The 17784-nt window shown below is 38.4% G+C and overlaps 1 protein-coding gene across 1 annotated transcript in view; it reads left to right on the top strand.

Moving 5' to 3' along the window:
- LOC150085757 (uncharacterized) overlaps nt 1-17784 on the top strand; it is a 97475-nt gene that overhangs the window by 24532 nt on the left and 55159 nt on the right. The window contains exons 6-10 of the mRNA XM_090374682.1: nt 211-376; nt 4644-4855; nt 5529-5801; nt 9102-9250; nt 17248-17401. Coding sequence (XP_090230808.1) covers nt 211-376; nt 4644-4855; nt 5529-5801; nt 9102-9250; nt 17248-17401 — 954 coding nt within the window. The remainder of the gene's footprint in view (nt 1-210; nt 377-4643; nt 4856-5528; nt 5802-9101; nt 9251-17247; nt 17402-17784) is intronic.

The following is a 17784-nucleotide window of genomic DNA, read 5'->3' as shown; positions in this document are numbered from 1 at the left end:
CTTGTAGAAAGTGTTTCTGATGGGGCTGTCGATGTCATACTCGATATTAAAATTTCCTTTATTCTAACCAAACGTGTTTGTTTTTTTCATTCGATGTCTGAAAAATATATTGCGAGATAGTGTGCCTACTTACTCAATATTTAAGTACTTTGGGTTGCAGCGGCCCCTTCAGCTTGACAGTTTCAATAACGATGATACACCTTCTTTTAGGCCTGATGAATATAACTGGGAAAGAGTTCCATTTTCTCATGACTAACTTCTGGACGTATAATGCGACCTATCAGATTATTGCCACCATAAGAAAGGGAAATAAGGAAATAGAAGGACGCCTTGAGGTGGAAGTGATATTGGAATCTCCACCAATAATTAGTCTCAGGTAAGAATTTGAAAGCACTTTCTGATAGTAATGTAATAACGTTCAGATTTTTCTGCATGGTATATACATTCCTCGATAACCAGAAAAAGTGGTTCAAAGCCTCATATTTAATTACACTAATACGCCCAGTGTTTAGCAGCATTCGACTTGCTATTGGCAGTCACAGTTATCGTATCTGATTCTTAGTGCTTGTGAATGACAAAAGCTTGGCTTAGAAATTGAGGGAGGAACTTAATTTTTATTATTTGTTCAATTTTTATATCTTGTAAATTAAATTTCCAATTTCTTTTTAAATTTACTTTCCTTAATCTTTTATAAATTTAATGTTTACCTTTGTAAAGCTAATTATTTTAGTTATTTTACTTTTGGCATCTTGAAAAGTTGTGAATAATTTGGTTGCTCCGCGTTTATGCTAAAAACATAGTATTCAAAACCATGATGAATCTAACACCAGAAGATTCCTCGTGGTGTCAGCGACCCACTGATGGAGCTATTGTCCAACTCTCTCTGACAGGTAAATCTTTATTATAATTTTTCTGTAGTTTATAATACATATCTGCAGTGAAACATTTCCCGCTTACGGTTAATGTAGAAACCGTCCGAGGTCAAGGTCGCCGCATTTAATCATTTAAATCCCTTAATCAGTGAGTGCGGTCAATTCCCAAGTGGACTCTGGGCGCTGCAGTAAAGGCCTGCAATCTGCAAGGAAATCTGCCAATTGTCTTGAAAACTCTCATTCTGAGCTTACGCTCTAAAATCACGGAAAGAAAGATATTCTAAGACCACTACAGTATAATTTGGCGGAGTTTAAATATGCCAAGTCCTACTCAGAAGAGAGGCATGTCCCCCTGTATTTGCACTTGCAGCCAATGTCAAAAGCTTGCGTCGCTTACTATACAATGTGTCAGCTGCTCACTTAGCTTCGGGGCGTGCTGTGTCAATCTTTCGAAATTGACAATTGCGAAGCGAAAATCCTACCTATGTCAAGAATGCAAAACACATGTAAATCAGAAAGTACCATTAAATAAAAGATCGAAATTGAAGAGAAAGGTAACTGAACCTAATAATTCCACGAATACAGCCAAGTCGAGGTCTCTGTCAACAGCCAACGAAGAAAATAGTAGTGTCAGGTCTGTTACCTTATGCAACTCAGAGGACCACGCAGCTGTCAGTGAGAATGAAATTCCGTGTGAGGTACTAACCAGCAACAATGAGGCTAAGTATTGCGCCGCACAATCAGGTCAGAAAACAGACGATCCGATACGGGAGAAAACACTCGGAGAGCTTGAGATTCCAAAAATAGCTTGCCAACGTAGTTCATTTGTCACTCAGACACCTGGACGCTCTAAGAGTGGTAGGCACTCTGTAGGATCTGAGAAGAAGAATAGCCGTACACAGTTTCATACTAATGAAGCATCAGAAAGAAGCCCCCCCCACCACCCAACCGGGCATTCCCAGCGAACAGGCTCTCCAGTAGGATGACATCGATTCGGATCAAGAGTCATATGAAAGAATGACTATGGGCGAGTCTCAGCTTCTCTCTACAGAACAAGGAACGGAATGAAACCAGCTAGTCAGCCATGTTACCTCGAAACTCCTGATGTTAGGGAAGAGCAGCAAACTGTTCTAACTGCCCTTCCTCTGGCGTCAATCAAATCAACCGTTCATCCCACACAGGAAATCACTTACCAGGATCTTCCTCCTCCTCCTCACAACTTTAGTAGGTCTCCTCAAGGTCACATATCTCAAGTCTTGGAGATATGGTGAAACCGATGAAAAAGAATCTGGAAAAACCTCTGAGCAATAATTATCAACTCAAAATTCAGAATGCGTAAATTAGAGATGAGTTACTTCTACTCAGAAAACAAATTAAGGATCTGACATTCCTGGTAACGGACCTAGTTAACCTAACAGAGCTCTCTAAACTGGGTGATGCCTCGGTCATTACCAACATCCTATCGTCACAGGCACTTGTTAAGTTATACAAAGCTGATGCGGAGAGAATCGCACAGATGGAACCTCATGCCAGACATCTTGACAACAGAGCATGACCAACGACTCCACCTAGCAACTTATAGAGAACCAGCAAAACCCATAGTGACCAGATGCCACCCAAATGGGCACCTCTGTCTCTCCCCCCTCCCACAATACGCATTCACAGGGAACCAATTTCTCAGCTCCACTTTAACAACTACGCCTTCGACAGAACTTGGACAAGCCTTCGGCTGTTACTGCAGAGAACCTAACTCAGCCCTTTACTCCCCTGCCAAGCGAGAAATACATGAACTCCAGGTTGCCACCAAGGGACCCACCAGATCTTATGCAGAAGTCATTCAGACAGCAGTTGCTAGCACAAATGTTGACAGGCCTCACAGTTGTAGCACAAATGTCAAATCCAGACAGAACGAACGCCCTTAATTCAACCACTAAGCGTACTTAACGGACGGAAACTTCCAAGGAAACTCTCCGGATCAGGCAAGTTTGCGAAACTTACAGCATCACAGCAGTGACTTCCCGTGCCAAGCTGATCATCACTAGGCTGGCGCCTACTACCGAGACTACTGCTATCAAAAGCTTCCTGGACATACAGCTTGGCGTAAAGGTAGATGTTAGAGCCATCAAAACAAAATACCCATCATATTCCTCGTTTGTTCTATCTTGCCCTCAGGCACATCTACACGCGGTGCTCAACCCAGCAGTATGTGGCCGACAGGTGCCTTAATTAAGCCATTCATCGAAAAAAAAAAAAGAACCCCGAGGTCCCTAGTGTACAGCAATAGCAATCAATTGATAAGAAGCAAATGGATAAAACCCAAACGACAGTAACATTTTTTTTTCCTACAAAATGAATGTTAGGAGCCTTGCTAACAAGCTACATACCTTGCAATCCCTGCTCCTCCAGGAAGACATTGATTTCATTTGGACCTCGGAAACATGGGGTGATGAGGGAAAACAACTTGGATTGCTCCTCTTGTCCACTCATTATCAATATATTGCAAACTCCAGAAAGGATAAGAGAGGAGGTGGTGTTGCCATCTTCTACAAGACCTCTTTCAGGCAGATTCATGTCTACAGCAGTAAAACATCAAACTATGAAGCAATCACTGCAATGTTCAGCAAAAATGGAAAAAGGATCCAAATCTGTCTTGTGTATCTCCAACCAGGACAAATCCCATCAATCGGAGAGGCTCTTATCTCATGGATGTCTGCTCATCTACGCCCCGACATCCAACCATTTAATTCTAATGTACAAGAATTCAAGGCAAGACATGAAAGATACTATGCAGACTTGGGGGCTCATCCCACTGAATACACCACCGACCAGAGGATATCAAGTCCTGGACAGCGTCTACTACAATTTTGAACAAATGCAAATAACTCCAAATTCATGTCGGACCACCTCCCAATGGTGTTTGAAATTGGGCAGGCACCTGCAACCTCAGTCGCTGGGACCAAATCCGCTGTTGAACCATCAATATCCAGTGGACCAATGTGATTCATCCCTTTCCTTCTAGAGTTTACATAGGCTTCCATGTCACCCATTAATTTATATGTATCCCATGCATTTTTCTTCTCTGCCATATGTCTCCTTAGTTCATCTGACATCCATTTAGGCCTAAACCTTGAACAATATTTCTTAGTTGGTATGTAAAGCCTAGTAGCTTCCAAGATAAGTTTTTTGAATGCTTCCCGTTTTGAATTTACAGTGAGACCAACTGATAACCAACATCATCAGTTGGTCCCACTGTATAGAATTTAAATACTGTCTCAGACCATCATAGTCGCCTTTACGAAAGCAAAAACCCTTCCCTTTACCCCTGATGGTAGTTACCTCTTTGAGTAAATCCCATTTCAGCAGGAATGCATCTTGTGCAATTGATGTTTCTGGAAGGGGGATAAATGATTATATAGCACCTATTAGTTTTGTTTTTCTATTTTTATAGAGGGAGAATCGAGATCAAGTAGTTGATTTTATATGGGCACTAAGCACGCTTCCTCTGGTTTGGCGTACTGTATCTTATAATTTTGTTATGCTAAATTGTTTTGTTGTATAATTCTTTTCGTGATAGAAAACCAAGTTTGGTTTTCCTTCTTCTTTTTGTATAGTAGTAATTCTGCTGAGAATAATATGGTCTCTGACACTTTGGGGAAGCTCTCTCCCCATACATGTGTATTTGTTTGAGGAGATACTATTTGTCATTTCAGATATATAAATCCACTTCAACAACGTACAAACTTAATTTTTGCTTGGTTCTTCTTCATACAGGTGTGGCAAGCAAAAGATGTGCTATTCGGGCACCAGAGGTCAGTTTATTAACCGAGGGACTTGGGTAACCGTGCGCGCTACATGCATAGAAAGCTGCGGAGAAGAAAACGAGGAGGGAATACCACAACTTGAATACGATTGGAAGATAAGTGCTTACGACAGTTCCACAGATGAAATTAGCGACCTGCCGGGGTGGAGGAAAAACACCTTAAGTAAGAAACATAAGTGCTTACCTTAGTGCATGCTATTTCATGTATCTCCAACCAGGAGATACATGATTTAAGGGGACACGATTCATAAATGAGTTAGCCGGACTTTAAAAAGGTACCAGCGATGCTTTATTTTTTTTAATTCCCGCTAGCTTATTTTCCCCTGCTCTTGTTCAGTCGACTACTCTCGGAGAAATATTTAACTGTACTTTGACTGCTGGTGCCTCATTACAATCATACTTCACTAAACGTGTAACTCTAAGCAAACAACTCCTGTCACTTCGATAATTCCTCAAGTAAGACTTTAGGACGGTGGACAGACCAAAAGCCACTATTCTCGAATGGGCAGTTAATTGTTCAATAAGTTAACATTCAGAGCTTTGCCGGATACTGAAGACCAAAAATCAAAAAAAGTACATGTCGCATCGTGTAAGGATTTTCTTTTTACAAAATTCGTTATAATTATTATATTTTTTCTTACGAGAATGAATTTTTATACCGCTAAATTGATATTTTCTATATATTCGTTTACATAGTTTCGTGTCAAATTGACAGGGATAGTAATTGGTTATGCTGAACATTTCGTTATTCTCGAGTTCGTTATAGTCATTTTACTGTATTGCACAGATATATAAATGACACCAAGTGAAATATTGATCTATGCTGTCTCTTTCAGTTGATTATGACATGTTAGGTATTGGGCCAGAATTCTTCCAAGTTTATGAGAACTATTCAGCATTTGCAGTAGAAGTAGCGGGAAGAGATATTCAGAAACCTGGGTTGCATCCAGGAGCAGGAAACATGTATTTAATTCTCAATGATCCGCCTACTTCTGGAAAATGTACTTTAAATACAACAAGTGGTAGAGCGATGGTAGATGTCTTTTCCCTGGAGTTTAAAGGCTGGAGAGATCCGGAGGGTCATGATATAATGGATTACAGTGTTTATGGTAAGTTTATAAAAGTGCGTTTATTTTATTTTTATTTATAGCTGTAATGTTTCTTTTGAAGAATGATAGTAAAAAATTAATTAGAATTGAAGGACTGGCGTATTTTAGTGCAAAATAATCATTTTGTATGGAGTCGAAAATGTGAACTTAGATTGCTACAAATTCCTCACTCCTACACTACAAATGTGCTTACACATTTCTACATTATAAATGTATTTCTTCCCAATATACGAGATTGATACAATTCACAGGAAACTAAGTTTATTTCTTGGTGATAATACCAGAATTATCTCTCTCTCTCGAATACGTCGAATCTAGGATAACTGAATCTATCATTTGCTATTGAATTTAACCAGATCTCTCATTAAATAATTCTGATATCTCGTTCTGAACAGAGAACACACAAAGAATATCTGAATGCGTTTTTCTTCATTGGCCCGGAATGTCAAGTGGCCAAAGCTATTGTTGGGTGATTCAAAAAGCGTTCTTTCTCAAAGTGATAGAAAACGAAAAGTTTCTTCCATTTTCATTAAATTGTAAGCAAACTTCAGAACGAAAAGCTACCATTCTTTTGTTTGTTTTTTTCTTTTACTAGCACATTAATACTGGGTCACTACAGCGGCACTGCGTCTGTCTTACAGTGGCGGGTTTGCAAAATTCGATGGTAAAGCCTTCCTCCCCGCCATGGATAACGAGATATTCTAGCCACTATAGTTTAGAGTAATCTATACATTGGGAGAAATCGGGTTCTCATCGAATTGATCATAACTTCTCCCTTCCAGAACAACCAAGAATTTCCAACACTCATAATACTACATTATTTGTCAACCCAACCTGCGAAAAAGCAATCTATTCTTCATAGAGATCTGAATAATGTGGCAAGCTCACCTAAATTGGCCAAGCGGCTTTTTGATAGAAACCACTCAATCCAGACATTAAATTTTTATGAAAACTGGCCTTTAGTGGAATTTCAGTCTTGCTAACTTCACATACCACAATGCATACCGCCAAGGGAGTATTATTTTCTGTATCTGGTCCAAAAAAAAAAAAAAAAAAAAAAAATCCAGTCCCTCAAACTTACTCAATCGGAAAAAAAGGTGGAATGATGATGGATTATGAATAATTAGAAATCCGAAGGCTGGATCACGAGATCCATCTCTGCAAGATATTTGTACCTCTGGATATTGTGTGACGTATCAATGAAAATACTTCCCTTGTTCATTTTGCGCATCTCTTTCAGGGCTTTATATACCTCAGTCAGGTCTTCAAAGGTGTCGGTACTTGCTAATGTTTTAATGTAAGTGCAACTGCGAGGCTTTCATTGCAAACGTCCAAGTTTCTATTAATGATAGAAGAAACTGAGTCCAGGATTCCTTTTGTCTTGTCTTAGAATAAGACACACTTTTGCCCTTAGCTTCTTGTAGGTAAGAATGTTTATTTGGACCCTTAACTATGTTTAGGTCCAAATAAATAAGTTCCAAGATTATTTTTTCTCTCCTTTCGTGTTTTCTTTACTGTACCCATAACTAAAATGTCTTTAACCAGTGTAGGATCCACTTACAATACAAGGTCCAAGGATATCTGTCCCAGACGGAAATGCCTGCCGGCATTTCGGGTGTGAGTCAAGAGTTTTTCAATTGTATAGCCTGTGGCATGTACTCTAAGGATTGGTCTAGTAGTCAAACTTAGCTCAAGTGATGATTATTTTCTTTGCACCCAATGTAAGGAGTATACCGATCTCAAATTAGAATTTGGTGCATTACGAGAAGAATTTGAGTCACTGAAGAAACAAGTGCTTGCCCTAGAAACAAATGTAACCAGGAGCGCGTCAAGGACTCTCGTGACCTGTCAAGTGTTATACCCCACATTCAGGCTACAGATAAAAAATGCCAATTGCATATCGCTCTGGTTGAAGCTGATCTTGTTTTATTGAGAGACCCTATGGTCAGAGAAAGGGGTAATATTTTTAGTAATAGAGATAGGCGGACCAGAACCAGGTTACCAACGGATTTCAGACTTTAAGGACGGTAAATAGAGTATAACGATTAGGATCTGACCATTTGTTGGATAAATAGGCCACAATGTGTATATGTCTGCAATTCTACCCAGACACAATAGTCGGGATTATGCTGAAAGCCTTGTGGATTAACTCAAGACTTGATGGAATTTACAAGACTCTTAGGAACGGGTAAATTTTTATCAGCGTGAACCCCACTTGTAGGTAGAAGAAATCTATTTTGTAGAGATGGTATTCATTTAGACAAAGGTAGTGCAAGGATTTTTGCCAGTATCATTGAGAATACCTTAAGGTTTCAGGGAAACTGCTAGTTTCCTTGAAACGGCATCCAGGCACCTCGGAGATGACCTGATTGAGGTTTTAAGGCTCTGAGGGGGGGGTGTTATTTAAATGAATGAACGCAGAATTTTCACTGTTATAGATAATTTTAGAATTCGGGTTCATAGATTCAAATTACAGGGCTTGGTTTAGATTAGATTGTAGTAAGTTTTTTTTTTTAGCCAGCGGGTCGTTGATTGCTGGAAAAAATAATTTGTATTTTCTTATCTTTTTTTTTTTTTTTTTTGTTTGTTTTGTTTTTTTCGGCCAGTGCAGCAAAAGCCTGTGGCTTCCTTGCACTATACGGCTATTACCGTTATTATTACAAGTGGGGTGTAGATCGCTGCACGTTACTTCAACTATATCGCGCACTACAGGTCCATAAAACTCGAAATATAAACTTTTCCTTATAACAACGATACTTATAAGCAATAATTTCAAGTAGAGTAATTACTTCATTTGTAATCTGTCTCTTCATTTCTTTATTCCTGTCATTGACATTGTTATAAATCAAAAATTATCGGTTCAGTCTCAAAAATAATAATGGTTACAGGGGATATGTGGACACTGGTCATTCTAGATTTAATGCTACATTATTAATTTATTTAGTATTTGCAAAAAAGCCTGGGTGTTTGCTTCACCGTTTTCTTCTAAGACAAAAAAGGATATTTTCCTTCGTTCAAAAAAGTTTATCATGAAGATAACACGTTCCTATTTCTCTTAAGTCAGAAGAGAAAATATAGGGACATGCCCCATTACCTTGCAATTATCTCAATTTCTCATTCTTCCTCAATCCATTCGTCTTAATAATTTTTCCTATAATTTTAGGGATTCTTTATCTTTCCTTTAGTGCTTTAAGATTTGCTATGTTTAATTAATTTCTAAATTTACATGAAATAATATTTTTTACATAGTGTTATGTCTTGCGTTTGTAGAGGCTCAATGCAATTCCTGTTTTTTTACAGCCGTGGTGGACGACGACCACGTTTATCGTCTTTTGTATGGAGGCAAAAAGATTGTGAATATTATTCTTCCATATGGTAATATAAGTCTATTATGTAGCGTTTCTGACCGCTTTAACGCTACAACCACTTTGGAAGTAGCCAATATAACAGTAAGCATATTTTATAAAAGATTATTTTGGTACAGTGCATATGAATTCAGAATGGAATTTATTGGTTTTAGGTTGAAAGGGAATTATAGAATAAATTACCATAAAAGTATATCTAAATATATCGCGGCTAAACATCAGAGAGCGATCCGCATTAATAAATTAAAGAATAAGTGATTTTGATACTTAAAGTCCTTACAAAATAACATTAGAAAATTGCATGTCAATGTCTTATTCAGGTTCTGAAATAAAAGTTTTTATAGGTGGAAGAAGAAGAATTAATATCGAACAAATCGAGCATCGTTCAGTAATCAATTTTTAAGAAAGACGGCTGAAATTCTAAAGGATTCTATAAAAGAATGGATAGTGTATTTCGGGAAGTATTACTCAGTTATGCTACTGTTGTTGGCAGAGTTCAAAAGATTACTGGAGTCAGTTGAAGATGATCCAAGGTCGTTCAGTCAGTTCTGAAAATTCTTTTCTTTTCCTCAACAATTGCCATCGTTGAGGAAAAGAATTAGAAAACAGGAAATGCTGCTTAAGCATTAAAGTGTCTGAACCTGAAAAAGTACTTAACAAGAATGTATGAGTATTTGGGAATGTCCAGTTTGTGCATATGGGTTCCTAGAAACTTTTCCATCCATAAAAAACATCAGGGTAGAATTCATCAGAAGAGAATTTACAATTATAGCTAATCCACATGGGTTTTTCTACCATTTAGCTACCGGTAGTGAAACGCGCCTACATTTTATGACAATCGAAATTAGAAAGCATGCAGTGGAAGCGCAAGAGCTCTCCAACCCCGAAAACGTTTCAAACTCAGCCATCAGCTGGAAAACTGTTTGCCTCAGTGAAAGGATTGTTGTAAATTTATTACCTTGCACTTAAAACCACAATAACAAGTGCCAGCCCTCTGCCAAAGTTAAAAGCTGCAATTCGGGAAAAAGACGAGGAAAATTCGGTTATCGTATTTTGCTTCTTGCACAGGCCAAAGTTCATGAATCTGGATTAAGCCACCCCGCTGTAAAGATCTGGCCACAAGTGACTATTATTTGTTCAGAAACCTCAAGCCTCATCTTTGTGGAACTCATTTTAAAGATGACTGAGAACTAAAAGCATTTGTGGAAGCTAGGTTTGATCCCCAACCTAAAGAATTATTTTTTGAAGGCTAAACTCTTTGCAAATTAAATACAACAACTGTATTAAACTTGGGGATGAATACATTGAAAAATAAAAAACAAACAGAATTAATTTTGTACCTATGTCTTTTTTACTCCCTTCTTTTGACCACTTCTCGTACTGTCGGAATGGCCTAAAGGCAACAGAACAGGCATTGTCCCATTTTCCATAAACAGTTCAGTTATATAGATGATTACAGAATAATAAGTGGTATTCGTTAGGAATTCCAGACACTGCAGCCAGCAGGTACAATGGTACCTGCTGCAGTGACTACCACATCGTAGAACTTCTGCTATCGAATTTCCTTGGCCATGCTCTGCTAGTGGCTACTGAGAATGCTGCTCAGAAGAGCAGCATTCTCAGCTGTTTCTCTTCAGCAGCGATAGAAATCGATTTTTTAAACTAAAGATATGGTATTAATAATTGTCAATCACTTTATATATGGCATACCATCCCCTGTCTATCTTCTATCCCTATTCTTCAGTAATTTCGTGCAGATGGTTTCTTTAGAGGTTGTTGTAGTAATGAAGTAGTTTGCTGTTGTTGGTAGGAGAAGCTGATTCACGTGCACCACCCTGGAGCTAATTGAGCTATACAGGGTGTCCAGAAAAAAATGTATACACAATTTGATTGTTAATAACTTCCATGTTTATTTTCGCAAATTCAATTTTATAATTTTGTAATGAATAAAAAATGTGAGAAAAAAATATGCACTAACGCAAGTGTTCAAATTGTCTTTCATTCTCATCCAGGCATTGTTGATATCGTCGAGAAACTGAATTGCATGCAATACCTAAGATATTCTCTTGATATTGCTGCGCATTCTGCTGTACCTGGTTTTGCGGATAAACTTTATCTTTGAGGCATCCCCATAAATGAAAATCCAATGGCGTTAGATCTGAAGAACGCTGAGGGAACTCAACACTGCTTTTCGTCCAATCCAGGATTTCCCAAACTTTTCAAGCGCTGAACGGTGTTCGCAGTTTTTTTTTTCCGCTGCCCACCTATAGCTATAAATTAATGTATTTTCAATAATTATACTCATAGGTTCAGGAAATAATGACTCTAATATTAGGACATTTAACATACCAGTAATAATACAATTAGGTATTCATTAACATCAGTGAATATAAATAAAAGATAGGTAATTCATTTCTTTATTTATTATCAAAAGTTTACACAAAATTGACATATTTTTGAGTCTGTTTTTGGGCAAATAAATATTTATTTAATGAGCAGGGTGATGCTGTTTTCCATTATATAGTAATTTTAAATCAGGGGGGGAAAAGATGTCACTTGGTTCTCAAATCTTGCTCGACATCCAATCTGTTCCGCATTTTGTTTTTTAAAAAAAGTAATGTTGAGAATCCGGTTTCACATTTGTAAGTTGTTACAAATGACATAAGAAATTTCAGATCTTTTTCTGATAAATGCTTATATACTTCACGGCAACTTAGCCAAAAGGTTATCAATGAGACCTGATTGAAGCGATCTTTTAATGCTGTGTCACTTGACAGTTCAATAACAGAATCAATTTCTTGTTCATTGAAACAGAATTCTTCCACCTTAAAAGTAAATGGGTTTCGAATCCATATTTTACTGTTGTCAATTGGAAGAAAATATTCTTGAAAGTTTGATTTCAATTCCAAGAGGTATTCTTTAATGCCGTAGAAATCTCAGCTGGAATGTCGAACACTCTTTTTATAATTTAGTTAAACTAGGAAGAAAATTATAATTCCCGTTTTAAACTCTAAGTACCCGCAGATGAATTTTCTTCCTAACTGCTTCTACCTTTCCTTTAAAAATATATATATCAATACCTTGTAAATTTAAATTTAAGGCATTTAAAATACCAAAAATATCACATAAGTAGGATACCTTAATTAACCAATTAAAATTATTAAACCTGTCTTTAAATTGCGCCCTTTGCTGATAGAGGATGTTGCTCCAAAACCAATGAGTACTCATTCTTCATTTCGATTAGTCGTTTCAATACATTCCCTCCTGATAGATGTTCATAATCGCTTCCTAATTCTTTGCATAAACAATGCAAAGAATTAGGAAGCGATTAAGTAAAGATTCTGGAATTCAAGTAACGGGCTTTTATATAGTTAACAAATTTGACACATTCTTCAATAGTTGTATTCAAAACCAAAGGCATTTTTTTTTCATAGCTAACGCTTCTCTGTGAATACCACAATGCACTCATTCACAATCTGGAGCCACATCTGATCCTCGGCTAAAGTCCCGTACGGGAAACTCCCATTGCCCGGGCGCCATCGCAACTCAATCCGACACATTTGTTCCAATCGATTCCACTTGGAGTTATATAATTATTCATTAATTTAGAAAGTTCTTCAGCCGTTGTTCTCGTTGGCAGGGATTTACAAAACAAAAAATCTTCACTGACAGTGTCCTTAAAATCATACCTTGCAAATCACATTTAATTGGCATTATCTGCTATCTCTGTACTTTCATCCAGTTGTAAAGAAAAAAAATTGACAGCTTTGAATGCGCTTTATGAGAATTTCTTCAATATTATTCGCCATTTCCACAATTCTACGCTTCACCGTATTATTTGATAAGGACAGTAAATGCAGCTGATTTTCTTTCTTTTTATAAAGGTGAGATGTAATTACTGGAAGTATTAACTTTTCACCAATGAGGGTATCCTGTCTCGGCTATTAGTCTCGCAACTTCATATGAATCCATAACCAAGTCTTCATTGCAACATCTCACGTAAACCATCTTTACAAACTAACTTCTTCTAAATGAAATATATTCATTTTTCTTATTAATGAAAAATTCCTTTGGCTTATTTGAGTATTCTGGATGCAACAATCTAAGTGCCGTTTCAGTTTCGATGGTTTCATGCATTCATTTGACAAACGTTTCACAACAAATAACGCACAATGGCATGCGGTTATCGCACATGAAACCAAATTTTAAATAAACTTCATAATACCGCCTTGTCCAAGAGGTTTTGGATTTATTTTCCATGCTGTCAGTCTGCCCATTGCCAGAGCGTTTATTAATAAATTTCTATTATCTCTACTAGTACTAGGCTGCTCATCACTTGACTTGTTAGGTGGACATTTCTTCTGCCACTTATCCGTATTAAAAATGACAAGATATTTATATAAATATTTATTTAAAAATGCGTAATACTATGTATTAAATTTATCACTTCACAGGAAACAGCGGCGAAAATGAATAAGACACAACAATAGACGCGTACACTCCGCTTGTCGGGTTCTCTCCGACTGTTGATGACACAAAAAAAAAAAAAAAAAAGTGGCGCATCAGCCACTTTTTTTTTTGTGTTAAGAGCAGAGTCGTCTGAAGGCATCATCGATATAAATTTAATAAATTATAAAAACATTAAATTTATTTTTAGTCATCATCATCATCATCTGTCATCGTTCCGCTATTCCACGGGTCGACGTATGAAGCCTCGCCACCATGCCCTGTCCGTGTACTTCTCTCCGTAGTTGATTTCACTGCAATTTCCACCTCTCTTAATGACATCGGTCTTGCCATCTCATCCTTGGTCTACCCCTTAATTGTAAATCAAACATTCTTCTTGGCAAACGCCTCTGGTTCATGCTCTTGACATGTCCAAACCATTTCAAAAGGGACCTTTCAAACCTATTCTGGAGTTTTTAAACCTGAATTCTCTCCTTAATCATGTCATTCCTGATTTTGTAGCGTCTTGTCTTTCCGGCTATGCTCCTCACAAATCTCATTTCTGCCCCCTGAATTCTGCTTTCATCCTTTTTCCTCATAGTCCAAGTTTCAGATGCATATGTCAGAATTGGTACGTAATAGGCCTGATATATAGCCTTATTACACTTCAGTGGTATCTTCCTGTTCCAGATTAGATCTCTTGTCTGCCTATAGAAATTCCCGCTTGCTTGAATCCTACTTATTTCTTCGTCTATTACTCCAGTCTTTGTAATGGTGCTTCCTAGATACTCGAAGTTGTTAATCATTTTTAGCTCTTTTCCTTCCATTGTAATGTATCCGTCAAGCTCGCCACTCCTCTTTAGAATCATTACTTCACCCTTCTCCTGACTGAAAACCAGTCAAAATTCATTGGCCATACTAGCTCATATATCAACTTGCCGTTTCACTTGTTCCCTAGGCGTCTCCGTAGCCAGGTGGGAAGGAGCAGCAGTGCGTAGCACACGCTTCTTGATTAGACCGGGGTTCGAGCCCGTCACCACCAAATACGGAGGATGCGGAAAGGTCAGGGAATGACCACCGCATATCCCGGAGCAATATGGCCTTAGTTGCTAATGCTCCTAAAAACCAAATAACAATACAATACAACAACTTGTTCCCTGCTCTCTCCCCATATGCAGAGGTCATTTGCGGAGAGCATGTCTTTCATCTGGTCCTGTCCAAGTTGTTCCACCACTCTACATTGCACATCATTCCTGACAGCTATGAATAGCAGTGGTGGTGGTGACAGGACGCCTCCTTGCCTCAAACCTGATGTTATTTCGAAGCTCTCTGTCAACTCCATCACTGTTTTTACTTTGCTCCTGTATTGGTGCACATATTCTCAATTCTCTACAAGGTGTCCTTTATCCCCAAGTTTCTCAAAACTTCCCACAGTTTCTCTCTCTTTACGGCATCAAACGCTTTCTTTATATCCAAAAATGCCATCCATAATTATTGTGTTCATAACACTTTTCCATCAATTGCCTGATGCAGAAAATTAGATCCACCGTCGATCTGCTAGGCCTAAAGCCATATTGTTCCTCGGCCATCCTATTTTCAATCGTTCCTCTTATCTTCCGCTCTAATTCTCTCTCATACAACTTACATGTGATGTCAGTGCGATGCCTCTATAATTGGAACACTTTTTCCTGTTCCCCTTCTTGAACAACGGGATGATCAAACCTTCTTTCCAGTCCTTCGGCACTTGTCTCTAGTCCCAGATCTTATGGAACAGTCTGTATGTCCACGCTATCTCCGCCTCGCCTGCAGCCTTCAGCATCCCTCCATTTATCTCATCCATACCAGCAGAGACCTGTCTTGATGTATTTCCATGCCTGCACTACATCATTCCACGTCGTCTGTCTGCTCTCTCTCTCTCTCTCTCTCTCTCTCTCTCTCTCTCTCTCTCTCTCTCTCTCTCTCTCTCCGTATCTTTTCTTCTGTGATCAACCTGCCTTTGTCCCTTTTGCTGGCTGTTCTGCACGTTCAACAGATTTTAAAAGTACTTCTATGTTTTATTTTTAGTATAACTTGGTATTTTGTATTTTATTATATTTTCATTTTTTTCAGGAAATTTTCTGATAGTTTTATGTAGGTATATTTGAAATAAGTTGTTCGCAGTCCAGTATTTTCTTTTCGCGGACCACACTTTGGAAAACCCTGGTCTGGTCCAATCCATCTGTTTGAGAAAGTTTCATCTCGATAAGCCGTAACATCGCGATGAAAATGAATGGGGAGGTGCCCCATCGTGTTGAAAATAAAATTCATCATCATCCTCAAATACTTCACGTGTGGGACGATTGATTCCTGAAGCAAGCTGAGGTAAACAGCACCGCCCAGGTTTCCATTGTGTCCTGCTGCAACGCGCCTACATATGAATTGTCTAAATGCATCGCGCTACTCCTTATACCTATAGTGGGAAATTCTACACCAACAGCGAGGAATTCATTCGCCTAACTAAAGAACTCACGGTTCCTGACAGCGAGATCATGGCGTCCTTCATTGTACCAGCCGACTTCTGGAGAATGACCCAAGCCTACCGAGAAGAACATCGTTGTCCACAGAGGACATTTGTGCTGTCCTCAACCTGTGCCTGTCAGGCAGCGTCACTACCTTCGGCGATTCCCTATACAAGCAAATACACGGTACGGCTATGGGCGCTCCTGTCAGCTCCGTCGTTGCTAACATCGCTATGGAGGAATTAGAGGAACAAATATTCTTGAGCTCGCCTGTACCGATTACAATGCGGTGCAGATATGTCGATGATATCTTCGCCATTATCCCATGTAGTTCAGAGACAGCACTGTTAGAGTACTTCAACTCCTTATCACTGTTGATCCAGTTCATTGCAGTGAGAACCGTGGATTCCCACATTTCATCTCCACAGACGTTGACGCTGAAATTTTAAAGTACGTAACTTGTCTAACTCTCTACGTCCGTTTTCACTTGACTGGTCTTGCATTAATACTCATGTAACGACCTTTTGTAGCTGTGAGAGTTCTTACGCATTCCGATTGTATACTTTTTTTTTTTAGATGAACACTATAGTTTTCAATTCCTCGCTAAACAATCATTGGTGAACATTTTAGTCCCTTCAGAAAGCCCATCTTGGTTCCCCCAACTTCTCTTCACTCCGTGCGCTTGTTTCTTATCACTGCCGTCCTACTCACACCGATTTCTTTCAGCCATTTCTTGAAGCTAAGCGGAGAATTGTAGAACGATGGCATTTTAGGTTGTAGCATTAAATTAAGAAGATGCTCCTTTTCTCGGGTTCTTTTAAGTTCGTTGCAAGCAGTCACATTGAGAAGAATTCGCTAATCGGAACCGGATGGTGCAATCGCAACTAAAGTCTGCATAAATATGCAACATCAGTCAGACGACGTTGCAAAGGAGGTAGGTTTTATCCAATACCACGTAATGCCCGATTATGATTTGATTATTTTATTTATTTACTAGTTTTTCACAAAATTTCCAATTTTTGTTAACTGTTACGATTTCTTGCCCACTAATAGTTCATTATGAGAAAAATTAAACTGACGACGATTTTGATATTTTCTTCTATATATTTTATATTCAGTTTCTGTATTTATTCGTAGACTAAGGCGCCGTCCAAGAAGACGTTTAATGATATGAAGAAATTACGTGTTTTTGATCGCTATCTCGCCGAAGGGAAGAAATGTTTGGCGTTTCAGTATTTAATAGCTGAACAAAGTGTAGCCGTTTTGTACGAGAAAGGTGCTACAATAGATGGTAAGATGGCCTGCTAATGCTCGAAGCTGTTAAACGATAAGACTGTTCTTATAAATTGCGATCAATAATTTTATCGCTGTATTTGCATTGTGAAAATATAATTTAAATATTCCTTACATGTAATTATAGCTGATGTGCAAGTACCGAAATATTTTTTTGCTGTTGATCTTTAGGAGCATCAACGATTTAGACCATATTGCGTCTGCATAAATTGTTATTGACGAGCCGTTTTTCAGCCCCCATGCTATGCGGGCTGAAAAACCCTGAATAACTCGTGGGGTAAACCCCCCTTACTCCCTCCGCCTGAGATAGGTTAATTATAGCCCAAAAGTGACCTTTAGAAATTCTTCTCGTCATGGACGGAATTCGAATGCAAACCTCTC

The sequence above is a fragment of the Mastigoproctus giganteus genome, chromosome 5, assembly GCF_048544385.1.
Source record: "Mastigoproctus giganteus isolate SK-2022 chromosome 5, ASM4854438v1, whole genome shotgun sequence".
Lineage (NCBI taxonomy): Eukaryota > Metazoa > Arthropoda > Arachnida > Uropygi > Thelyphonidae > Mastigoproctus > Mastigoproctus giganteus.
Note: the sequence above shows the minus strand (reverse complement) of the source record. Positions and strands in the feature narration are given on the sequence as shown.